Raw genomic sequence first — 27,026 nt, forward strand, 5'->3', positions numbered from 1 at the left:
TAGCTTTTTGTTAAGCAAAGGTATTAAGGGATATGGGCCAAAGGCAGGAATATCGCATTAAGCCCCAGTTCAGACATAATCTCGTTTAATGGCAGAACAGCCTCGTGGGACTGAATGGCCTGTTCAGGGATGGTTGGGGATGGATGGGATTGTGGAAGTGAAACACGACCATATCAGCCACGGTTGTACTGAATAGTGGAGCAGGTTTGAGGAGCTGAATGATCTACTTCGTGTGACACCCTCGCCATCAGTAATCTACACCAACCGACTGAGTCAGATGTGCTTTGTGCCTTATCAGATATTGTGTTGACATGTGCCAGCAAATGAAAAAGAAATGAACTGGGAAATAGAAGGTGTGGACAAGCAGATCAAAGCTGATCACTGTGCCTCAGTACACGTGACAATAAATTCAACTCATCAACAGCCACATTTCTGAAACCATTACAGGGCTGTGGTGGTGATCTTGCAAGATGGATTGTAATCTGATGCACATCAAGAAACAGCAAATTGGTTTTCCCATGGATTACAGGTGAGGTAAGTCAGAGAACATGACTCAGCCTAAGATAGTCACAGATCAGGATCACACTGCAAAGTGACAGGACAGATACAGCACAAGCTTAGACTGTCCCCACCCGTACTGTCCCCCAGCGTTATACAATGACAGACCTGTACCCCAGTGTTATACAGTGACAGACCTATCCCCACCAATACTGTCCCCGTGTTATACACTGATAGACCTGTCCCCACCAGTACTGTACCCAGTGTTATACAGGATCAGATCTGCCTCCTATGTATTCTATCAGTACTTTAGAAAGTAAGTTGGGCTTTTGAGACAGTTCCAGAACTGCTCATTGCTCCTAGAGCCAGAGGCTGAGAATTATATTCAGTTATATCCTCTGGAACTAGAAGAACACTCCACAGCTCCAAGGGAATTCAAGCAAACACTCAGTATTAATTTATTGCTGAAATTCATACTTTGAAGGTACAGTGACATAAGACAAAGAACAGCAGATGCTAAACATCAAACAAAAACACAAATTACTGGAGAAACTCAGCAGGTCTGGCAGCATGTATGGAGACAGAAACAGAATTAACGCTGACTCAAAACATTAACTCTTCTTTCTCCCTACAGATACTTTCAGCGTTCAGATGTTTGGGTGAATAAAGGTAAAAAAAAGTACTGAAATTTACTCAATCTCCTGCAAACTCTCTAAGTTACTGAGGACAGTGAGCACTGTGGCATTGCAGATCCCATTAAATGCAGTGCACACAGTTTTGAGAGCTGGGATTGAGCAGCGAGTAAGCAACACCTGCAGGCAATAAACTCACCAAGAAACAGGAAGTTTAGGCCAGGCCTGCCTGGGAGGAGACACTGGGTGACGCCAGCCAATTCATCTTCCTGATGATTAGCAGGAGGCCCATGCAAGTACAGGCTCCTACCTCGCAGGCATACAGGAAGGCAGCTAATGAAATCCATAAGGGAGCTGTCTGAATCGGCCACAGTGAATGGTGTTCTTGGCACAAGGACCAATCTGTGTTTATCCTGCTGACCTTATGCAAGCTTCCACACATTGCCTTCTGACTGCCATTCTGAATGTAACAGTTCGAAAGCCCAGGGACTGAGGCAATAACAGGGGAGGAGAAAGGAAGAGATTCGTGTCCATATTTCCCCGGCCTCTGGTACACCGCAGACACAGCATTCCTAACTTGCCTGTTTAGGCACAGGGGGAGGGGAGTTGCAGAGTTTCTGCAAGTTCGAGTATAGAACAGACTACTTCACAAACTTACAGAAGGTTGCCTATTGCAACCAGACACCTGGGCACACCGTCACTGCAGCTTGGGTCAATGAAGATACTGAGGGCACCCACTCTCCTCAGCTCAGTCAATGAGGCCAGGCAACACTTTGTCTTTGGCTGTCTAGAGATGATCAGAGAGCAACAAACCACGAGCAACACAATTATTTCCACATTGTTTGAACAAGTTAAGATATTAAAAAAATTCAATCTCACAGAGATGTACGCAGTCCAACACCATCACGAGGATCTATCAGATATGTTTGTGTCACTGGCTTTAACATACATTCACGTCACAGTGTCAATTTGTTCAAAAATTAAACTAAATAAAAGAGTTTAAGCAGTTCAGTAGAATATGCAAAACAAAACAAAAGAATCCATCAGCTGGGGAATGTCATTGAGAGGGCAACAAAATATTCAGAGTGTAGAGGAAATCACTGAGTTAGTCAAGAATTCAGGGTGGGTTAGACTAAATATAAATACAATGACCTTGTCTCAACGAGACAGCATCCTATCACATACAATCTTCTGGAAGAGGAAGCCATTTGGCCCATCATGTCTGCAACACCTCTTGGAAAGAACAATCAACTTATATGCATACTTACTGTGCACAACTGTGTAAACATTTCCAGTGAAAGTAGATATTTAATCCAGTGAAAGATCATATTGTTACTGCCTCTGCAGTCCTTTAAGGCAGCACATTCCAGATTACAGTAACTCACTAGCTGAGAAATCTCTTCACAGGCATTCCCGAACTCTGCCAATTATCACAGACCATTGTCCTCTAAATGGTAAATCATCTGCTAAACAGAATATATACTGCCCTGTATTCATGGTGTCTCACACACTGCCAAAAAGGAGGACTGGCACTGGTTATTAAAGGCTATCATGGCACAGCAGAAACACAGAAAATAGGAGCTGGCACTGTACAACACTGGAATACAGTACTGTAACCAAGGGTTAATACAGGACATTCCTGTCCCCACCAGTACTGTACCCCAGTATTGTACAGTGACAGACCTGTCCCCACCAGTACTGTACCCCAGTATTGTACAGTGACAGACCTGTCCCCACCAGTACTGTACCCCAGTATTGTACAGTGACAGACCTGTCCTCACCAGTACTGTACCCCAGTGTTGCACACTGACAGATCTGTCCCCACCAATACTGTACCCCAGTGTTATACACTGACAGACCTGTCGTCCCCCCCAGTACTGCACCCCAGTATTATACACTGACAGACCTGACCCCACCAGTACTGTACCCCAGTATTATACAGTGACAGACCTGTCCTCACCAGTACTGTACCCCAGTGTTACACACTGACAGACCTGCCCCCACCAGTACTGTACCCCAGTGTTAGACAATGATAGACTGTCCACACCAGTACTGTACCCCAGTGTTATAGTGACAGACCTGACCCACTTGTACCCCACAGGTCATCACCAGTACTGTACCCCACTGTTATTATACAGTGACAGACCTGTACCCACCAATACTGTGCCCCAGTGTTATACAGTGACAGACCTGTCCTCACCAGTACTGTACCCCAGTATTATACAGTGACAGACCTGTCCTCACCAGTACTGTACCCCAGTATTGTACAGTGACAGACCTGCCCCCACCAGTACTGTACCCCAGTGTTAGACAATGATAGACTGTCCACACCAGTACTGTACCCCAGTGTTATAGTGACAGACCTGACCCACTTGTACCCCACAGGTCATCACCAGTACTGTACCCCACTGTTATTATACAGTGACAGACCTGTCCCCACCAATACTGTGCCCCAGTGTTATACAGTGACAGTCCGGTCCCCATTAGTACTGCGCCCCAGTGTTATTCAGCAACTGACCTGTCCCCACCAGTACTGCACCAGGGTGTTAAACTGGGCCAAGTACTGGCTTCGCCCCCGTCAATTATGTATATATGGAAGTCTGACTCTTCTCATCACCATGATATGGCAGCGATCATTGCTGCAGGAGGAGGAAGTTTCGTTGAAACCAGGGAGGAGGGTGTAACCTCAGATAGGAGGCACCTCTGCCAAGTATTTCCTGCATGTTCAGAAACCATGTTAAATGAAATAGACCATGGTACTTTTGGATCAGGAAATGACACACTTGCAGCTACATCAGGCAAGGGTGTAATATTCGTTTCATGCACTCATACCCAGTCAGGAAAGTCCTCTCAGGACTTTCCCAACACGTACATCCTGTTCACTGTTTCACCATCGTATTGTAATGATCTTACAAAACTTGATTTTGGTTTTTAAATTAGTAAAACCTTTACAAAGATGAAGTTTCTAATTTCCATCCAGTTACAGGGTTCTGGTGATTTACAGCAAAACACTGTGCAAGATTTAAACAAAAAATACCCCACGCTTGCAACGACTACTACTCTGTAAAGTGCCAGCACAGGCACATTGGCAATGTCCCCCACCGTCCTGATCACACCTTGAGCATGGAGAGGATGGAACGAGCACAATCAGCTTCAGTGTTTCCCAGCCTGAGAACAAGGAGCAGCCACAATCCCTTCCCTAATTCTCATTGTAAGTGAGTAGTTACTTGCTTTCAGGCAGCACACTCTTGCTGCATTCAAATCACTTCAACACCACCTCTAGTTGTTTTGGCAATATCATTATGGTACTCAGTCCCTCAGGTAGAAGCAGTGCCAATGAAGTTATTCTGCTCACATGAGTTACACCTCCACTGGCTGGAGACTGAGGAAGGAAGCTGTTCACAGACGTACCTGCGGACTCTGCCCTCCGTAGCCCATACTGTGAGATGAAGGGATGGATATTGTGTGAGGTCCCAGTGGTGAGCTGATAACTGAGAAGGGAGAGCTCAGTCCATTCACTGGAGAGTTCAAAGTGCTTATTGGTGAATGTAGCTGTCCAGGGGAACTGATGGTGGGGCTAACCCCAGAGCCCATCATCTGGGGGTGAAGAGAAGGTGCATTCATCGCTGCTCCGTCTGAATCACAATTCATTGAAACACTTGTTCAGGAATCAGAGTCTGAGAAAAGAAGAAGTCAAATTTTAAACTGCTGAACTAAAGCATAACATTATCTTTGTTATCCAGTTCAATATCCATTAATACAGGATGGAGTCACACTGAGATCAACCTCTTATCAAAAAAAGGACAAGATATATTAAAAGATAACACTACCTCGTAATTTGGGAGCTACAGACTACATAGTTGTGTCAGGATATCCAACTGTCAAAAGCATGACAGCCAAGCCTGAACAAGTGGAGACAATGGCCCTTTAAGGGAGAGTGACACAGAAATGAGCACAACAATGGGATCGCAGGATGATTTAAATCTGTTCAGAAACCCAGCCTTCAAATGAAGGGATTTGTTTGTCAAACTCAGGATTCGTAGGAACAGGATGACATGCACACACAGTGTAGCACAACATAACAGAACAAGAGGACATCAACAGCAGAAGAACAGGTGTGGGACAGACCAAATATATACACGCTCATACAGTATATAGAAACTCTGCGAGTGAGCACTGTCGCTGGGTCAGTACAGGCTCGAGGCTACACTGTCACTGGGTCAGTACGGGCTCGAGGCTACACTGTCACTGGGTCAGTACAGGCTCGAGGCTACACTGTCACTGGGTCAGTACAGGCTCGAGGCTACACTGTCACTGGGTCAGTACGGGCTCGAGGCTACACTGTCACTGGGTCAGTACGGGCTCGAGGCTACACTGTCACTGGGTCAGTACGGGCTCGAGGCTACACTGTCACTGGGTCAGTACGGGCACGGGGCTACACGGTCACTGGGTCAGTACGGGCTCGGGCTACACTGTCACTGGGTCAGTACGGGCACGGGGCTACACGGTCACTGGGTCAGTACGGGCTCGGGCTACACTGTCACTGGGTCAGTACGGGCACGGGGCTACACGGTCACTGGGTCAGTACGGGCTCGGGCTACACTGTCACTGGGTCAGTACGGGCACGGGGCTACACTGATATTTTTGAACCGCATTTTCAGTCGCAGGGAGGTTTTCACTGTAGCCTTTATCAATAACATTACAACAGGCGATCTCATCTTTACATGTCTCTGTGGGTGCTTGCTATGTGCATTATTGGCCACTGCATTTGATACATGGAAATCGTAACTTTACTTCATAAATATAGTTATTATGAAGGATTTTATTCATGGCTGCGATTGCTTGATTTCTGGTCCGAGGGGGAACCAGTGGCTAAAAGATTCAGGTTGGAGAGTGGATCTGATGCTGAAACTCAGCCTTAAACTTTCTGAAAAACTCTCTGGTCTCGCTGCTTGAATGGCTTCCTCCTACTATTTCTTATCTATTTCATATTTAAATGGCTGATTTACAGCAACCTCATTCAAGAGCAGGAAGTCAATGCAATCACAAACCAGGCAAATGAAAGGCCATGTTCACCGACAAGCAGCAGTTACCATCTCCCTCACACAAAGTCAAGAGTGTGGTGCTGGAAATGCACAGCAAGTCAGGCAGCATCCGAGGAGCATCTGATGAAGGGCTTTTGCCCGAAACATGGATTCGCCTGCCCTTGGGTACTGCCTGACCTGCTGTGCTTTTCCAGCACCTCACTCTCGACTCTGATCTCCAGCATCTGCAGTCCTCACTTTCTCCCCTCACACAAAGACCTGTTCTCCCGATACAGTCCCCTAAGTCCACCTGGCTACTCGGTTGCACCCCCACCCCAACACACACAGAAGTGCTCACGTTCATGAAACTATATAGGGGGAAACAGCATGATTATTAACAACATTCAGTCACTGATCTCACAATTCCCTCTAACTCGGTTACAGCTGCCCAATGCTCTCCCAGTGCAGAACTCTCTCAGAAATCCACTTTGCTCCCATATGATGCTCTAGATGCCTATGAAGAAGCAACAATAAAGGATGAATCTTTCTGCACGATAAGAAAACTGAAATTTACTTTTGTCTTCAATTTCATATGTCAGACAGGCATTAGATTCCACACATTGCAGCCTGGGCCAGAATATCCGATGGAATTTTTCTGCCTATTTTGAAGTGTTCAATGTGCCACAAAACAATCCGTTTGAGGAGATTACAGTAACCTCCAGCAGAGAGGCTGGGAATATCAGATTACAGAGCTCCAGACAGGCTCCCAAACCGCCCACAATACCAGCCATCAGCAAAGAAACAAGAGAGCGAGTGTTGACATAAACTTGGCAGTGCCGGCAGCACAGGACCACCGGGAATAAGGGTGGGGTGGGGGGGGGGGGGGGGGGGGGGTGGTGTTAGGTGAGGGGAGGTGGGAAACATGTCCAACAAAACTGTCAAATCAACTGACTGTGCAAGAATATTACTGCACCGCCAACCCTCAGAAAGCTGCCACTGAGTTTCAAGTGAGAAAACCCAACCCAACCTAATCCTTCCCAGAATAAAGCAAGACGACAAGAGGAGCTTTGTAAAACCTGTCATCCTCTGCTCTGTACAACCACAGCTGACAGGTGACGAGAAGATTAAAGTCTTGAGGGAAACCAACAATTCAGGTTCTGATGAGTTCAATAGATTCTCGAAAGCCTAAAGGCATCTCCTCAAATCCTGCATTATCCAAGTAATCTCCAAGCCCATCTGGGAGTGGTGATGAAAACTGCAAAACTAACATTTAATAACTGGCTCAGTGCCTCGAGATCAGACCAGATGCCAATAAACATTGAAGTAGCAAATGTGGTGGGATAGGAAACAGACACAGAGGTGGTCATCCTCAGTATGCCTGTCAGTGTGGAGCAGTTCCAGAGTAAGGCGGCTGCATTTTATTTCAGAAGGTTAATGTTTACTGTCTTCCTCTCCAGCTCAATCGCAGAGCTTGCTGAAGGGAATGTTTTGAATCCAAGTACAGACTTCAGATGAAACATTTACACTTTGTTCTGAAATTAGCTGCAACTACAGACTCCACAAACAACAATGCTTTCTGTACTCAATATCAGGAACCAGTTGTGATGGTATCCAATAAGTTTCCAAGCTATTGAACTTTATGAAGCATCACAGCAAAGCTCAAAATTGAATCAACAAAAACATCTTGTGCTTACAATAACATCTTTAACATCCAGTTTTCATAGTCCCAGGTTCCCCTCAGAATTGTTCCCAGATACAAACTGATGCTGAGCACCTAAACAGAGGCAGAGGGGGTTGAATGAATAATCCTAAAGTTCAGGCTCTCAGCAGCTGAAGTCACAGCTTCAAGAGTGCAGTGACTAAACTGGATACAATATTCTCAACAGGTCAGAATTGGAGGAGCACAGAAAATGTGGAATCTTCTAGAGCTGCATGAGGCTATACATATAGGGAGGGGTGAGCTCATGAAGTAACTTGAAAACCAGGAACACAATTTCATATTTATTACTACAAGAGAAAAAAACTAACAATTGTCCCTTGACGTTGAAAGGCATTATCCTCACTGTATTCTCCACTATCAATACACTGCGAGTTATTACTGTCAGAAATTGAACTCATTCAACCATAAATACTACATGCAGAGGCTGGGCGAGTCTGTCGTGGGTAACTCACCTGCTGACTCCCAAAGCCTGTCCACCAGCTACAAGGCACACGTCAAGAGTGTGATGGAGTATTCTCCAGATGCCTGGATTAGTACAGCTCAAACAATGCTCAACGTTATCCGGGACAAAGCAGCCAACTTGATTGGCACCACTTCCACCACCTTTAATACTCCTCACACCACCAACGCTCATCGGCAACAGTGTGTACCAGCTGCAAGACTCATAGCAGAGATTCACCAAAGCTCCTCAGACAGCACCTTTCAGTTCCACATCTGTATCACCTGAAGAACAAGGACAACAGATACATGGAAACACCACAACCTGCAAGTTCCCCTCCAAACCACTCACCATTCTGACTTAGAATATATATCACTATTATTTCACTGGCACTGGGGCAAGAACTGCGATGTACCGACAGCACATGACCTGCAGTACTTAAAGAAGGCAGATTGACACCACCTTCTCCCACCCAATGACACTCACATCCCCTGAATTGATACATTTTAAATATGTATTACCTGCCCTCGTACTGCAATCCCCTCCAACTTGTCAACTCACTGAAAACACCTACATTTCTCCAAATCTAGCTTCATCTCAACCTCTGGTTTTAATTATCTACCATCTGGTGTTCACACCAGGAAGTACCTTGGGGCATTTCACATCATGAAAGGTGCTCGATATATTCAAGGTGTTATAAGTATGCTTAAGGCAAAAGCTTCACAAGTTAAACTTTTGTTCAAGGCTGTCCTTGGATCAGGTACTCTGGTAAAATGGAACTACTCAGTCAGTGAGGGGAACAGCCAACATCAGAGCACAGCAGCTGCCCTGGCAGCGTGTGGAAGCTCTCCCTGGAATCCTGTCCCTTGTTTACTGCCTGAAGTGTGAACAGGATAACTTCAATACAATTAGTGGAGACTTCAAAAACCTGAATCAGATGCCCAATTAGGTTCTCTCAAGCTGAATATCATCGATTTGAAACTCTATGGACCCTGCTTAATTAGATAATTAAATTTGTAACAATATTTTAATGCAAAACTTCATGATCAGAAAGCTCAAGGTGGAAAGAATCAGAATATTCTTTCATTTGAAAGATCATTTGAATAAATATGGCCTGTCATTTCAATTGCAGTCTGGCAGCTATGCAAAGTTTCTTCAACTGCCAGAGGAGATGAGGGAAAGAGGATGTGGCAGGGTAGGCGAGGGGGGAGGGTAGGAGAGGAGGAAAGGAAGGGGACAAGAGAAGGGGTGATGGAGAGAGAGGGAGGGGAGAGGATGGTGAGAGAAGGGAAGGAAGGGGAATGAAAGTTGCGGACTGGGACATGAACGTAACAGCCTTTCAACTCTGAGCTGGGCTCTGGCAGGCTGACTGCTTACCCAACTCTCCAAAGCCATCCTGCCCTGGGTTTCGGCTGTGTACTTTCCTGTCAAGCTTCACTGTAACCCAAATACAGATTCTGAGCAAGGCTTGTTTCACTGCAATATCCCATAACCGCTGAGCAGAGGAGAGCACATATTAACATCACCCCCACCCCGGTTTATTCAGTCCCTGGTGCCAGGTCAAGAGTTCACAGCTCTCCAGTTCAGCTCAAGACTCTCGACCTCCCAGCCTCGTTAGAAAGGAACCACTGTTCATCTTGAACACTGTCGGTCAGAAGGGCTCTTATTCCTGAAGCCCTTTTCACAAACATGCCGTGTCCCACAGCACATCACCAATCATGTAAGTGCTTTAAAGTGTTGTTATTATTGTATCATAGAAAACACCGCAAATAATGTCTGCACAAGACCCCAACAAATAATTCAACAAGCCAATGATAATTTGCTCTTTTGGTTAAGAAATAATTACCAATCAGGTCACCAGGGAGACACCACAGCTGCTAGTCCTCTCCCATCAAAAGATGGCATGTTTCACATGGCAGAACTCTCCCTCAGCCCTGACCCTCCGACAACGCGGCACTCCCTCAGCCCTGACCCTCCGACAACGCGGCACTCCCTCAGCCCTGACCCTCCGACAACGCGGCACTCCCTCAGCCCTGACCCTCCGACAACGCGGCACTCCCTCAGCCCTGACCCTCCGACGCGGCACTCCCTCAGCCCTGACCCTCCGACAACGCGGCACTCCCTCAGCCCTGACCCTCCGACAACGCGGCATTCCCTCAGCCCTGACCCTCCGACAACGCGGCACTCCCTCAGCCCTGACCCTCCGACAACGCGGCACTCCCTCAGCCCTGACCTTATGACAGTGTCCACTCCCTCAGTGCTGACCCTCTGACAGTGCAGTGCTCCCTCAGCACTGAGCCTCAAACAATGCAGCACTCCCTCAGACAGGGCAAAACACCATCAGACATAACAGGAGAAGTAGGCCATTCAGCCCACTGAGTCTGCACTGCCATTAAAATATGATTATGGTTGATGTGATTGTCTTCAACTCCACATTCCTGCATTTTCCCCATAACCTTCAACGTCCTTACTGATTAGAAGTAGACCTTTCACAAGACAATGTGAATGACCCAGCTTCTACAGTCCTGTGTGTATGGAATCACACAGCTTCACTTCCCTCAGAGAACTGCAAAAGATCCTAAACGGCCTCCCAAAGATGGACAACCTTTGTGTTTCATCTCGTGGGTCAGTCCAGAACTATTGATTTATTTATTATCACGTATCAAAGTCCAGCAAAAAGCTTTGTTTATGAGCTTATAACAAACAAGGATGTACGGATCAAACAATTTAGACAGAGGAATACAGGTACCATTGCACAGGGCGTACAAGAGAGATAAATTTTTGCAAGATCAGCATTATGAGTCTATTCAATCGTCTAATAACAGCTGGGAAGAAGCTGTCTCTCTCCCTGCTGATGCATCTGTTCTAGGTTCTGTACGTTCTGCTTTACAGAAGAGATTGTAGGAGATTATTACTAGGCTGCGAAGGGTCTTTGATGATGTTGGCAGCCTTTCCATGGAAGTGAGCCATGTAAACGGAGTCCACAGATGGGAGGTTTGCTTCCCTGATGGTATGGGCTGTGCACACCACTCTCTATAGCTTCCTACGATCCTGGGCAAAGCAGTTCGTGTACCAGGCCATTATGCACTGGACAGATGCTTTCAATTCCTGATGAAGGGCCCTTGCCCAAAATGTTGATTTTCCTGCTCCTCGGATGCTGCCTGACCTGCTGTGCTTTTCCAGCACCATATTCTCAACTCTAATTTCCAGCATCTGCAGTCCTCACTTTCTCCTAGTACGCTTTCATTGGTGCGTCTGCAGAAGCTGGTGAGGGTCCTTATGGACGTGCCAAATTTCCTAAGCTGCCTGAGAAAGAAGAGGCATTCTTGACCATTGTAACTACATGGGACCGTTGGTTATGATCTCTTTGAGGAAGTTGACCATCTTCACCATCTCAACCTCAGTGCTGTTGATGTAGCTGGGGGCGTGTTTGCCTCCTTTCTAACTAAAGGTCAGTGATCAGTTCTTTAGTGTTTCCAACGTTGAGAGAGTGGTTGTTCTCAATGCATCACGTCACTCTCTATCTCCCTTATGTTTTAACTGGTTATTGCCAGATATCCATCCTACCACAATTGCATCATCAGCAGATTTATCAATACCATTTGTTCAGAATTTGGCAACACAGTCTTGGTTATAGCAGGGGGCTGAGGACGTATCCTTGGGGGACTCCAGTGTTGGGTGTTATCATGCAGGGGGTGCTGTTGTCTATCTTCACTGATTGCAGTCTGTGCTCAGGGTCCAGTTAGAGGACAGAGCCGAGTCCAAGGTTACAGAGTTTTGAGATCAGTCTGGAGGGGATAAACCAGGGCACACTTTTATAATTAGGAGTGACCCTTTTCAAACAAAGATGAGGTAAGAGATTTTTCTGAGAGGGTTGAGACACTCTGGAACACTCTACTTCAAAGGTGGTGGGAGCAGGACCATCAAATATCTTTAAGGCCATTATAGGGAGATTCTTGCAAAGCAGAAGGACCAAAGATTAATCAGGGTGAAATGCAAATGGCAATTTAAAGCAGACATACCAGTACATTCTTACTGAATTATCTTATTACAGAGCAGGTTTAAGGAGCCAATGGTCCTACCCTGCTCCTACTGTAAATGTCCTTGCTTCGTCTGTCTGACATGTGACCCCAGACTGTTACTGATGTGACTGACTCTTACGGCCTTCAGAAATGACTGAGCAAGCCAGTAGAGTCTGGTCATTTTTAATTTGTTCACATGATTGGATTAGGCCAGAGTTTCTTGCCTCTCCCTAACTGCACAAGGTGGCGGTATGAAGCTGTTTTCTTGAACCACTGCAGTTCATGTGGTGTAGCCAAGCCCATACTCCTGTGGGATTTTGACACAGATAGCATGGAAGGGTGAGAAGGTCCCATGGCAGGATGGTGTGTAATCCTGACAAGATTCGCAGACTGTAGGTTTCCCATACACATTCTGCCCTTGTCTTTCCAGGTGGTAGTGGTTGTGGCTTTGGAAGTTTCTATCTCAGCAGTTATTGATGAGTTATTGCAGTGTATCATGGAAACGGTACACAGTGCTGTGACTGCATTTGGGTGGAGAGATTGAACATTGAAGATGAGAGATGAGGGACCTATCAAGAGGGCTGCTTTGCCCTGGATGGTGTTGAGTGTCTTGTTGGAACTGTACTCTTCCAGGTAAATTGGGAGTCTTCCATCACACTCCTGACTGTGTCTTTTAGATGGTGAACAGGCTATGAGGGAACAGGAATGGAGTTACTCACCACAAGACTCCCAGCTTCCAACCTGCTCATGTAGCCACAGTGCTTATACAGCAATTCCAGTTCAGTTTCTGGTCAATGGTAATCTCCAGGATGTTGTCGGTGGGGGACTCAGTGATGGTACTGCCATTGAGTGTCATGGGGTGATAGTTAGATTCTCTCTTGTTGGAGATGGTCATTGCTTGATACACGGTAAAAACAAGGGCTGCAGATACTGGAAACCAGAGTCTAGATTAGAGTGGTGCTGGAAAAGCACAGCAGGTCAGGCAGCATCCTAGAAGCAGGAAAATCAACGTTTCGGGCAAAAGTCCTTCATCAGTAAGGGCTTGATATTTGCATGGCACTACTATTATTTACCACTTCTTCATTCCCGATGAAGAGCTTTTGCCCGAAACGTCGATTTTCCTGCTCCTCGGATGCTGCCTGACCTGCTGTGCTTTTCCAGCATGAGTCTAGTCTTGAGTCTAATCTCCAGCATCTGCAGTACCCACTTCCGCCTTATTTACCACTTGTCAGCTCAAGCCTGGCCACTGTCCAGGTCTTGCTGAATTTGGACAGAGACTGTTTTAGTATCTAAGGAGTTGCGAATGGTGCTGAATATTGTGCAAACATCCCCATAAAGGAGGAAAGATCATTGATGAAGATGGTTCGGGCCTGGGACACTGCCCTGAGGGACTGCTGTTGATAATATTTTGAAGTGGAGCTGACCGACCTTCAACAATCACAACCATCTTCTCCAACCAGCAAAGAGATTTCCCCGTGGTCCACACTGACTCCAGTTTTGACCCTGTCTGCCACACTCAGTCAAATGCTGCCTTGATGATAAAGGCATTTACTCTCATCTCACCTCTTGGGGTCAACTCCTTTGTCAACATTTGTACCAAGGCTGTAATGAGGTCAGGAGCTCAGTGGCCCTGGCAGACAGCAGGTTGTTGATGACAAAGTACCACTTGGTAGCACAGCTGAGATACCTTCCACCACATTACTGCTAATCGAGAGTAGACTGATATTGGGCAGCAATCGGCCAAGGCATATTTTGCCTGCTCTTCATGGAGGGGGCAAACTTGGGCAATTTCCCACAATGTCAGGTAGATGCTTACGTTCGAACTGTACTAGAACAGATCCCCAGCATCTAGGGGAGTAGTTAGTTCTGGGATACAAATCTTCAGCACTATTGCTGGAATCTGTGATGCTGGGGACTAATGTTCATCAAAACTGCATTTACACAGCTTTTGCAAGTTACACTTCACAGCGATCAGCATCGGCACACCGATCTTTGCATTGATTTCCAGTTCCAGAAACCACTAGCATGCACAGACCTTGGAGGCCCATGCAGCTATAAAGGAAATTTGAGGGAATGCTACTAGGGATCTCAGGGGAGGTACTTCTGGTTCAAGTTAGGAAAGGCCACAAATACTGGTTTTAGTATTGATGACCACATTACAGTGATGACATCTAATATAAGATAAGCAGAAATTTGCTTTACATGACATTCTACATTCCCTACTGAGAGATGCCATCCTTTTCCCAGGCATCTGTCCGTGACTAAACTGAACGATTCATGACCATGGTGTCATTGCTGGCCCAAAGATCAGCTAATTCACCAATCAAGAGAAAGTGAGGACTGCAGATGCTGGAGATCAGAGTCAAAGAGTGTGGTTCTGGGAAAGCACAGCCAGTCAGGCAGCACCTGAGGAGCAGGAGAGTCGACGTTTCGGGCAAAAGCCCTTCATCAGGAATTCCTGCCGAAGTCCTCATGCACATCCTTGTTACGTCCAGATTTGACTCTTCTGAAATGCTCCTGCTGGGATCCCATCCCCTGCCCTTGCTAAGCCCTGTTGACTGTGCCTTAACTCTCTTCAAATCCCATTCACTCCCCACAGTTAAGGGCCGACTTCATTTTAATATGCCCAAAGGCAATAGGTGGTGTCATAATCCAGTACTCAATGCTAATGTTCTGGGAACATAGGTTTGAATCCTGGGGCAAACGGTGGAGCTTGAATTCAATTACTGAAAAGCTGGTCTACCATGTAACTGCTGTTAATTGTCATAAAAACCCTTCTGATTCACTAAGATCCTTCAGGCAAGGAAACTTGCTGTCCTTACCTGCTCTACATGTAATTCCAGATCCACAGCAATGCGGTTGATTCTTAACTGTCCTCTTGGCAATTAGGAGTGACAAGAAATGCTGGGCCAACCAGAGACACCCTCGTCCTATGAATAAATAAAAATAAAACCTGTTCATTTTCAATTCGCCCTCTAACTTCCTGCAGTCCCACAGGCTCTGGCGGCACTCCCCCCTAATTCTGGCCTCTTGCAAAACCCTGTTTTTAATCATATGTTCATAGCTGGCCATGCCTTCGGCTGCCTGGCCCAAGCTCTCCAATTTCCTTCTTAAACCTTCTCGTTTGTTAAAATCAATCTCTTTGACCAAAGGCTAGGTGATCAGCCCCATCTGCAACTTGGCTGGCAAATCAGTGTGCAAACATTCTTGTGCAATGCTGTGGGAGGTTTTACTATGTCAAACAAGCTATCTAAATACACAATTCTGGGGCTACGTCATTATTTCGCTGCATTTTAAAAATAAATTTACTAACATATACTGGCCAAGAACGTATGTCCTCTGGAATATTATCCCAGTTCTTTGAATCACAGGGAATAACAAGCACTGCATTACCTCATGGCACTGAGTGCAGTTTCTGGGACAAGAATGACAGCTTCCATCAGGCATCCAGTGAACACAGTTGGTTAGGGAAGTGAAAACAAGCCAAACAGGTTATACCACACCAACTGATGCCTTTCACCAAAAGACCAAGCTCCCCTCACTGTTCAGCTGCTGCCTCACACTCTCACAGCTGAACCTGTGTAGCCTCCAAAATCATATTTAAAAACACCCCATTCTGGAACTTGGGAACACCCATTCCAACTTGATGACAAATATAATTACCATTGTCTCCACATACAGCTTGCTAAAAGCAGATCTAATCAGGTGGTAACAGAGGCAGCAAGCTTGCTCATAACAACCCTAGCAGCCTTTGACACTGAAGCTGCTGAGTGGGCACAATAAGCCTCATATGCTACTTTCTCCCCACCCCCACCCTCCTCTCACTTATCTCTCCACCCTTCAGGCTCTCTGCCTGTATTCCTGATGAAGGGCTTTTGCCCAAAACATCAATTTTACTGCTCCTCGGATGCTGCCTGAACTGCTGTGCTTTTCCAGCACCACTAATCCACAATAAGCCTCACATTCAGTGTCCATAGCCACTGAGCCACCGTGCCACCCCCAAGTAGGTTCAAGGTGGTGAACTGCTTCCTCTTGTTCCTATGATACTGTCCAAAAGCACAGCACACCCTCTCCCTAGTTAAACTGTAGGCCCCAGTGTCGCAGTCTCACCCTTTCTGTTGGCCACACCAGTTGGGTCTGAGCTGTCAGCAATGCAAATGGCCAAGGAGGCTGGAACCAGACTGAGTCTCAGCAGCTGTTCCAGCTTCAGGCAGACACTCACCTCATCAATCCAGCAAAGCTCGAAGCCCAGGCCCCAAGAGGTATATCAGCAAGGACAGAGGCAAACATAGCTCAGACACTCACCCTACAACCACAACCAAACCCCCACCTCACATTCACTTGGTCCACCACAATGATGATGTTACTTGGACCACAAACAAAGCAGATCCTGGGGACGTGACAGATTTGGATCGCAAAAGGCTTTGGATAAGGTTCCACACAGGAGGTTAGTAAATACAATTCAAAAACATGTGACTGGGGGTAATGTATGAGCATGGACTGAGAATTAGCTAACAGACAGGAGGTAGAAAGTAGGTATGATAATGTCATTCTGAGGAAGGCAGTTTGTTTCCAGTGGGATGCTTCAAGGATCAGTGCTACAGCCATAATTGTTCACAACCTGTGCCAATTATTTGGATGTGGAAACCAATTGTAAAACTGACACCAAACTAAGTGGCAACGTAAGACATGACAAGGATGTAAAAAGGCATCAAGCAGACTTAGGACAGGCTGAGTGAATGGACCAGAACACAGCTGATGGAATATAATGTGAATTTGTTGGAAAAAAAGGCAAACACTTTCCTGATTAGAAATTTGGAGGATGTGAACTCTCTATCCCTAGCTGCCCTTGAGGACGAAGCAGTGAGGTTTGCAGCTGATTCTTTTGATTGACACAGACTCAACCAGCTAAAAGGCATTTCTCTGGGCTGTAGACCTCTAAGGCTCTGAGATGGAGTTGGAAAGAAATTCCTCCTCTCAGAGGATAGGATGCTGGTGCAGGCTGACTCCCTATCCAACTCAGCCTTGAATAATTTGTGATTGACACTGACCTTCACTAGGGTACAGCTCCAACACACACTGACTCTCCCTGGGGTATGGCTCCCACACACACTGACTCTCACTGGGGTACAGTCCCACACACACTGACTCTCACTGGGGTACGGCTGCCCCACACACTGACCCTCACTGAGGTACAGCTCCCACACACACTGACCCTCACTGGGGTACGGCTGCCCCACACACTGACCCTCACTGAGGTACAGCTTCCTCACACACTGACCCTCACTGGGGTTCATACAAACCAGCGAGTGCCTCCTCACACTGCCCCTCTCCCAATGATTGATGGTAGGCGGGACTCTGACTACCCCAGTTTTCACGTTTCTAGGCTATCATCTGCTGAACCAACCGAAACTGAAAAAGACCGTCACAGAATCATACAGAGCAGACGAACATTATGTCCACATTGCTCAGTTAGAGCCGTTAAATTAGTCTCTGCTTTTTCCGCTGAAGATTGGAGCTCAAGTACACAAGTAGTTGACTCTTCACAGTAGCAACCTTTCAGGTAGTGCTTTTTAGACCTCAGCAATGAGCAAAAACAATTTCTCACTTCCCTGTGCTTCTTTTGTCAATTACTTGGCATCTCTGACCTATGGTTACCGATCTGATTGACAGAGGAAACCACTTCTCGAGACTTGTTCTATCAAAACCCCTCAATTTAATTAACTAATAAATCCTTTGTTGACTGCTACGGCACTACGGGCAGCAGCTTGGCACAGTGATGGGGTTTCAGCTGGAACAGCCACCCAGCGCACAGTGAGAAAGCATGCACACTACAAGTGAAGGTGCTTCTGGGAGCATGTACGGCAGGTTCCCCCAGATATGAATGAATGAAAACAGAGCTGACAGGAGCACGCTCACTTTCAAAAGTGTAGCTTTACAAAGGAAATTAAAATAATCTTCAGTTCTTTCTGTAGTTCCTGGATTCAGAACCAAAAATTCTGAAACGATCTCTCTGACATCACTCTCAACCGTTGAGGTGACTCTACAATGAGACACAAGTGAGGCGAACTGTGAGTCATACAAAAAGACAGAGTGCAGGAAAGACAAAGAGCTTGTGGGGGGGGGGGGCGCGGGGGGAAGAGGGCGAAGGAGTGTGTGTGAGAGAGAGCGCGCGAAAGAGAGAGAGAGAGGGCGTGAGCAAGCTCAAGAGCAGGCACAAGCTAGTTTGAGTGAGCGGGAGAGATTTATTAGGACTAGTAACATTTTCCTAATAATAATAAGGTTTATTAATTTAAGGACAAGTAAAATAATATTAATAAATAAACCGAAGTAAAATAAAGTTAACACGAGTAAAATTAAGGCATGGCAGAGCAGTTTAGTCATGTAGAATGTGCCCCGTTGCAAGTGGAAAGTCGTGAACTCTACTAGTAACCAAGAAAACCTGACGTGCAGGAAGTGTAGCTGGCTGCTGCAACTGGAGCTCAGAGGTTTGAAGCTTAAACAGCAGCTGAAGGCACAATGGTGTATCTGTGAGGCTGCAAACTAGAAGGTTTGCATACTCAGAGAGCAGGCTAGGAGAATGCAGGCAGAAAGAATGGAAGACTGCCAGGCAGTACAAGAGAAGCTGGCATATAGTACAGCAGTCCCATTCACTAGTCAGTTTTCTGGTTTAATATTGGCAAGGGTTTGGAGCCACATTTTGGCACCACAGGCAGCTCTGAAATAGGAGGGGAAGAGAAAGAGATTGATTTGATTTATTGTCTTGTGTACCTAAGTACAGTGAAGAGCTTTGTTTGCATGCAGAATACCTATCATGGATGGGGAACTTGTTAGGTTTGAGGAATAGATAGACATTTCTGTGGTTGGAGATGTGTATGTTGCGTCTTTTACACAAGGTTCAAGGATGTCACGGAGCTGCTGGAGAAAGGTGAGCGATCAGAGGTCATGGTCTACAATAGTAACAATGACTTGGGTAGAAAGGAGGATGACATCCTAAGAGCAGATTTCAGGAAGCTAGAAAGAGACTGAAATGCAGGAATTCCAAAGCAGTAATGTCAGGATTATTCCCAAACCCCACATACTGGTGAGCATTGAAACAGGTGAAGTAGCAGGTGAACATGTGGCTGGGAAACTGGTGCAGGAGGAAAGGCCACAGATTTCTAAGGCAGGTAGGACCAGGACAAAATATATGGATTACATTTTAGCAGAACCACATCTAACATCCTCACATGGAGACTCATTAGTACTGTTAGGGAAGGTTTAAACCAGATAAGCAAAGGGAGGTACGAATTTGAAAGAAGTATGGCTAAAAGGCAGTAGAAAAATAGAAATCAAAAACAGAGGGCAGACAAAGCACAGCCAAACACCAAATAGGATCAGAGAATAATGAACAGAATAGAGAACAATGTTCAAAATGCAGTATGTACAGCACTCTGAATGTAAGATACATAAAAAAGGTTGGTTAATCAAATGCACAAATTGAGATAAATGGATATAAATTAATTGTCATCAGAGAGATATGGCTTTCTGGCATTTAGAAGAGAGATAGGCAGAAAGGAAAATGTGGCAGACTTGAGGCCGCATGGTGGCTCAATGTTTAGCATTGCTGTCTCACAGCACCAGGGACCTAGGTTCAATTCCTGCCTCAGGCAACTGTCTGTGTGGAGTTTGCACATTCTCCCCGTGTCTGCATGGGTTTCCTCTGGATGCTCCGGTTTTCTCCCACAGTCCAAAGATGTGCCGGTTAGGTGAACTGGCCATGCTAAATTACCCATAGTGTTAGGTGCATTGGTCGGGGGTAAATGCAAGGGAATGGGTCTGGGTGGGTTGCTCTTCAGAGGGTCGGTGTGGACTTGTTGGGCCAAAGGGCCTGTTTCCACACTGTAGGGAATCTAAAATCTAATTAATTAATAACACTTAACAAGGAACGAGATCTGCTAATTGCTTAAATCTAATTAGAATCAAAATTTTAGATCAGTTTGGATAGAGCTAAGAAACACCAAAGGGCAGCAAAATCAATAGGAGCTGTTTACAGGCCACCAGACTGTAGTAATGTTGGGCAAAGTACAGGGTGAATACTCAGAGAATATAAACAGTGTCATTCAATAATAATGGTCAACTGCAGTTTACACTTAAACTGGGTTAACCAAATTAGCACTCACATTGTGGAGGATGAATTCCTGGAGTGTGTACAAGATAGATTTCTGGAGCATTATGTTTCAGAGCCAGAAAAGGACCAGGCTTTATGGATTTAGTGTTTTGTAATAACAGCAGGCTAATAAACAAACTGCTCAAAACAAGCCTTTGGCAAATAGTAACTACAACACAGTAGAATGTTGCACTAAGTTTTAATTCTGAAACCAAGGTCTTAAATGTGCAGAAATGAAATTATGAACGTAAAGGGGAAACTTACAATAGCAGATTGGGAAATTGAAAGATTTGATGGTTGGCAGGCAATGGCCAGTACTTAAAGAAATACTTCACACTCTACAACAGATGGCGATTCCTCTGGGGCACAAACATGCAAAAGCAAAGGTGAATCAACTCTGGTCAGCAATGAGTTATGTATATAATCAAAGAAGTGAATAATGAGAATGCCAGATCAAGAGACAAGGCTGAGGATTGGAAACAATTCACAACACAGTAAAGTCCAAAAATCTGATTAAAAAACAAGAAGGAGAATATTAATGCAAGCTAACAAAAACAAAGGAAGATTATCAAAGTTTCTTTAGGTGTATGAAAAGAAAAATTAGCTATGACAGAAGGTGGGCCTCTTCAGGTGAGATACAACAGAAATTACTGCAGTGAACTTAGAAACAGTTATCTTATTAGATTAGATTAGATTACTTACAGTGTGGAAACAGGCCCTTCGGCCCAACAAGTCCACACCGCCCCGCCGAAGCGTAACCCACCCATACCCCTACATCTACATTTACCCCTTACCTAACACTATGGGCAATTTAGCATGGCCAATTCACCTGGCCTGCACATCTTTTGGACTGTGGGAGGAAACCGGAGCACCCGGAGGAAACCCACGCAGACACGGGGAGAACGTGCAAACTCCACACAGTCAGTCGCCTGAGGCAGGAATTGAACCCGGGTCTCAGGCGCTGTGAGGCAGCAGTGCTAACCACTGTGCCACCGTGTCTATCTTCATGGAGGAAGATACAGAAAATCTCTCAAAAGCATTTGGAGACTTAGTGGAGAACATACTTATTCCTTTTAATTCATCAGATTTATATGTAGAAAAAGGTAGCACTTCAAACGTTAACTAGATTAAAGGCTGACAAATTCCCTGGACACAATGAGCTCCATCCCAGAGTGATCAAAGAGGTGACAATAGAGACTGTGGAAGTATTGGTGGTTATATCCAAAACTATTGATTCTGTAAAGGTTCCTGCAAATTGGAAAGTAGCCCATGTAATCCCACTACAAAAGAAGAGGGAGATAGACATCAGAAGGGAAATGTTAAAATCTTATATAGGATGTGATAATTTATCATTCAAAAAAAAAATTGGTTAAACTGGACAGAATCAACATGGATTAAAAAAGGGAAATCCTGTTTGACAAACTTGCTAAGAGATTTTTTTAAATGTTATTTGTAACAGACAAAGGCAACCAGCAGATGTGATGTAAGAGAATGTTCATAGGTTTTTGATAAGGCTCAAATGAAAGTTAGTAAATAAATTACAATGCATGGGATTGGGGAATATACTGGCACCAACTGAGAACACGGTAAAAACAATGACTGCAGATGCTGAAAACCGAATACTGGATTAGTGGTGCTGGAAGACCACAACAGTTCGGCTGCCTGAACTCCTGTGCTCTTCCAGCACCACTAATCCAGTACCAACTGAGAACTGGTTAGCGGGTAGAAAGCAGAGAAACCGATCATTGTCAGGTTGGCAGGCTGATACTAGTGGCTACCCCTGGGGTCAGTGCGACAGCCACAACATCAATGATTTCAACGTGGGGCATTATTATCATGTTTCCAAAATCATGATGACCCTAAACTGGCTGGGAATATCAGTGGTGAAGAGGGGGTGAGGAGGCTTTCGGAGAATTTAAACAGGTATGTGAAGGGCAACAAAATGCTAAAAGGAATATAATGTGAATATATGAAGTTATCCACTTTGGTGTAAAAAACAGAAAAGGAGAATATTTCTGAAAAGGTGAGAGATTGGGAAGTGCAGATGGACCAGGTTGTCTTTGCTCACATGTAGGTCCAGTATGTAACTGAACGAGCAAGTGACATGTTGGGCTTTATCAGAACCAACTTTGAGGTCGGGAGTAAAGACATCTTGCTGCAGGGTATGAAGGCTGTGTTTTGTGGACAGTATGATCTTCTTATCCATGGAAGGATATACCTTGCCAGAGAAGGAGGGCAACAAAAGTTCACCAAATCAATCCCTGGTATTGTCTAATGCAGACAGACTGTGAGAACTGGGCCTGTGTTCACTGAAGTTCTAAAGAATGAGAGGTGATTTCAAAACACTTACAGGGCTTAACAAGGTGGATGTGGATTGAATGTTTCCCCAGTTGGTGAGTCTAGAACCAGGGGACATAGCTTCAGGATAGCAGGCTGGGGTGCATTTAGGATTGAGCAAAGGAGGAATTTCTTCACTCAGTGGGTGGCAAATCTTTGGAATTTGTTACCCAGAGGGCTGGAGTATCACCACTACCTTCACCGGGGCAATGGCATCTCAGCCAGTGACACCCAGATTGAATCAAGTAATTTTTTTTTAATTGAGCACATACAAGACTGAAACTGAGGGCAGGGCACTGACTGAAAGACAGAGAAGATATCTCTAATTGAAGCACAAACTCACAACAGCTGGTCAGTGACTACCTCCCCTTTTCTACAACTGACAGAAAATGAAGATGCTCACCTCCATTTAAATGCTGGACTGAAGGATTCGAGCAGAGTGGTGGAGCTTGGGCTAATCAGTGTATAAAAGACAGTATAAAAATAGCACAATCACTTGTGTGGTGCAGCTCGGATTATCAGAGGGGATTTCCTATCTGTGTAGTGGGACAGAGCAGCACTCCCACAGGATGTACCTGTTCTATAAACCCAACCTCAACACTATATACTTTCACCCAAATCAGAGAAAAAGATTCAGCAACGGACATGAGGCCACAAACACCCACCCAACACATGACCATGAGTATTGATCACACGACTCTTTCGAGAGACAAAATGCAACAATGCTCATTTGATAGGTCACACTAGAGCTCAGCCCAGAAAGGATCAGGCTGGCTGAGAACCCAAGGTTGGGGGAAAAATGGGGAGACTAGACTAAGACAATGTGCAGCAGGCATGGACATGAGGATCTAAGCTCAGTAACAAAGTGACAAACAGGAGGGACAGCAAACGAGCCCGTTCACAAACCAATAAGTCCCAAACTGGACAGGTTAGGCTGACACTTGGGAGTTTAGGTGATTGAGAGATGATTCTCAGGTCCTGGGATAGCCTGACACAGTAGATACTGTTACTCAGTGGTTAGCAGTGCTGCCTCAGCGCCAAGGACCTGGGTTCGATTCCAGCCTCAGGCGACTGTGTAGAGTTTGCACATTCTCCCAGTGTCTGTGTGGGTTTTCTCCAGATGCTCCGGTTTCCTCCCACAATCCAAAGATGTGCAGTTTGGGTGAATTGGCCATGCTAAATTGCCCATAGTGTTCAGGGATGTGTAGGCTAGGTGCATTAGTTAGGGGTAAATGTAGAGTAATAAGGGTAGGGGAATGGGTCTGGATCTGTTACTCTTCAGAAGCTCGGTGGGGACTTAGTCAGAGAGTCCTAGAGATGTACACCATGGAAAGAGACTGTTTGATCCAACTTGTCCATGCTGACAGATATCCCAACCCAATCTAGTCCCACCTGCCAGCACTTGGGCCTTATCCTTCCGAAACCCTTCCTATTCATATACCCATCCAGATGCCTTTTAAATGTTGTAATTATACCAGCCTCCACCACATCCTCTGGCAGCTCATTCCATACACGTACAACCCTCTGCGTGGAAAAGTTGCCCCTTACGTCCTTTTATATCTTTCCCCTCTCACCCTAAACCTATGCCCTCCAGTTCTGGACTCCCCCACCCCAAGGAAAAGACTTTGCCCATTTACCCCATCCATGCCCCTCATGATTTTATAAACCTCTAAAAGGTCACCCCTCAGCATCCGACGCTCACGGGAAAATAGTCCCAGCCTGTTCAGCCTCTCCCTGTAGCTCAAATCCTCCAGTCCTGGCAACATCCTTGTAAATCTTTTCTGAACCCTTTCAAGTTTCACAACATCTTTCTGATAGGAAGGAGACCAGAATTGCACACAATATTCCAACAGTGGCCTAACCAATGTCCTATACAGCCGCAACATGATCTCCCAACTCCTGTACTCAATACTCTAACCAGTATTGAGTATGGGTTGGGGGGGTGGGGGGGTAAGGCAGTGTGGGGGTAGGTGCGGGCAGGCAGTGTGGGGGTTTGGGGTGGGGGGGGCAGTGTGGGGTGGATGCAGGCGCAGGCAGGCAGGGTGGGATGTTGGGGGAGGCAGTGTGGGATGTTGGGGGGGCAGTGTGGGGGTAGGGGGTGGGCGGGCAGTGTGGGATGTTGGGGGGGCAGTGTGACGGTGGGTGCGGGCAGGCAGTGTGGGGTGTAGGATGGGTGTGGGTGTGGGGGCAATAATAGATAACAGACAATAGGTGCAGGAGTGGGCCATTCTGCCCTTCGAGCCTGCACCACCATTCAATATGATCATGGCTGATCATCCTTAATCAGTATCCTGTTCCTGCCTTATCTCCAGAACCCTTGATTCCACTATCCTTGAGAGCTCTATCCAACTCTTTCTTAAATAAATCCAGAGACTGGGCCTCCACTGCCCTCGGGGGCACAGCATTCCACACAGCCACTACTCTCTGGGTGAAGAAGTTTCTCCTCATCTTTGTCCTAAATGGTCTACCCCGTATTTTTAAGGTGAGTCCTCTGGTTCGGCACTCACCCATCAGCGGAAACATGTTTCCTGCCTCCAGAGTGTCCAATCCTTTAATAGTCTTATATGTCTCAATCAGATCCCCTCTCAGTCTTCTAAACTCAAGGGTATACAAGCCCAGTCGCTCCAGTCTTTCAGCGTAAGGTAGTCCCGCCATTCCAGGAATTGACCTCGTGAACCTACGCTGCACTCCCTCAATAGCCAGAATGTCTTTCCTCAAATTTGGAGACCAAAACTGCACACATTGCTCTAGGTGTGGTCTCACCAGGGCCCTGTACGTCTGCAGAAGAACCTCTTTGCTTCTATACTCAATCCCTCTTGTTATGAAGGCCAGCATCCTATTAGCCTTCTTCACTACCTGCTGTACCTGCATGCTTACCTTCATTGACTGGTGTACAAGAACACCCAGATCTCTTTGTACTGTCCCTTTACCTAAATTGATTCCATATAGGTAGTAATCTGCCTTCCTGTTCTTGCCACCAAAGTGGACAACAATACATTTATCCACATTAAACTGCATCTGCCATGCATCTGACCACTCACCTAACTTGTCCAGGTGACCCTGTAATCTCCGAACATCCTCCTCACATTTCACCCTGGCACCCAGCTTAGTATCATCAGCAAATTTGCTAATGTTATTACTAATGCCATCTTCTATATCATTAACATATATTGTAAAAAGCTGCAGTCCCAGCACGGATCCCTGCGGTACTCCACTGGTCACTGCTTGCCATTTCGAAATGGAGCCGTTTATCAATACTTTTTGTTTCCTATCAGCCAACCAACTTTCAATCCAATCTAGTACTTTGCCCCCAATACCATGCACCCTAATTTTACTCACTAACCTCCTATGTGGGACTTTATCAAAAGCTTTCTGAAAGTCCAGGTTCACTACATCTACTGGATCTCCCTTGTCCATCTCCAGAGTTACATCCTCAAAAAATTCCAGAAGATTAGTCAAGCATGATTTCCCCTTCATAAATCCATGTTGACTCTGACCTATCCTGTTACTACTATCCAGATGTGTTGTAATTTCATCCTTTATAATAGACTCCAGCATCTTTCCCACCACTGAGGTCAGACTAACTGGTCTATAATTTCCTGTTTTCTCCCTCCCATCTTTCTTAAAAAGTGGTACAACATTAGCCACCCTCCAATCCACAGGAACTGATCCCGAATCTATCGAACTCTGGAAAATAATCACCAACACATCCACGATTTCTCGAGCCACCTCCTTCAGTACTGTGGGATGTAGACCATCAGGCCCCGGAGACTTATCAACCTTCAGACCTAACAGTCTCTCCAACACCAATTCCTGGCAAATATAAATTCCCTTAAGTTCAGGTCCTTCAGCCACTGATACCTCAGGGAAATTGCTTGTGTCTTCCCCAGTGAACACAGATCTGAAGTACCAATTCAATGTTTCTGCCATTTCTTTGTTCCCCGTAATATATTCCCCTGTTTCTGTCTTCAAGGGCCCAACTTTAGTCTGAACCATTTTTTTGCCTTTCACTACCTAAAAAAGCTTTTACTATCCTCCTTTATATTATTGGCCAGTTTACCTTCGTACCTCATTTTTTCTCTGCGTATTTCCTTCTTAGTAATCCTCTGTTGTTCTTTAAAAGGTTCCCAGTCCTCCGTTTTCCCACTTACCTTTGCTATGTTATACTTTTTCTCTTTTAACTTTATATGTTTCTTAACTTCCCT

The 27,026-nt window shown here is 45.6% G+C and overlaps 1 protein-coding gene across 12 annotated transcripts in view; it reads right to left on the bottom strand.

The window, feature by feature from the left end:
- The window catches only part of rxrab (retinoid x receptor, alpha b), an 89,858-nt gene that overhangs the window by 26,445 nt on the left and 36,387 nt on the right, over nt 1–27,026 (bottom strand). For 4 of the 12 annotated variants that reach the window (XM_072566098.1, XM_072566097.1, XM_072566104.1 and 1 more), the window contains 2 exons: nt 15,158–15,265; nt 4,542–4,807 (listed from right to left, as the gene is read on the bottom strand). The exons of 2 other annotated variants lie outside the window; for them this stretch is intronic. In XM_072566098.1, the coding sequence (XP_072422199.1) occupies nt 4,542–4,781 (240 nt within the window). In that variant the 5' untranslated portion in view covers nt 4,782–4,807; nt 15,158–15,265. Of the gene's footprint in view, nt 1–4,541; nt 4,808–8,326; nt 8,598–15,157; nt 15,266–27,026 lie in introns of all 12 variants that reach the window. 6 more of the 12 variants (XM_072566101.1, XM_072566100.1, XM_072566102.1 and 3 more) reach the window with 4 other exon arrangements.

Source organism: Chiloscyllium punctatum, chromosome 49 (assembly GCF_047496795.1).
Source record: "Chiloscyllium punctatum isolate Juve2018m chromosome 49, sChiPun1.3, whole genome shotgun sequence".
Classification (NCBI taxonomy): Eukaryota; Metazoa; Chordata; class Chondrichthyes; order Orectolobiformes; family Hemiscylliidae; genus Chiloscyllium; species Chiloscyllium punctatum.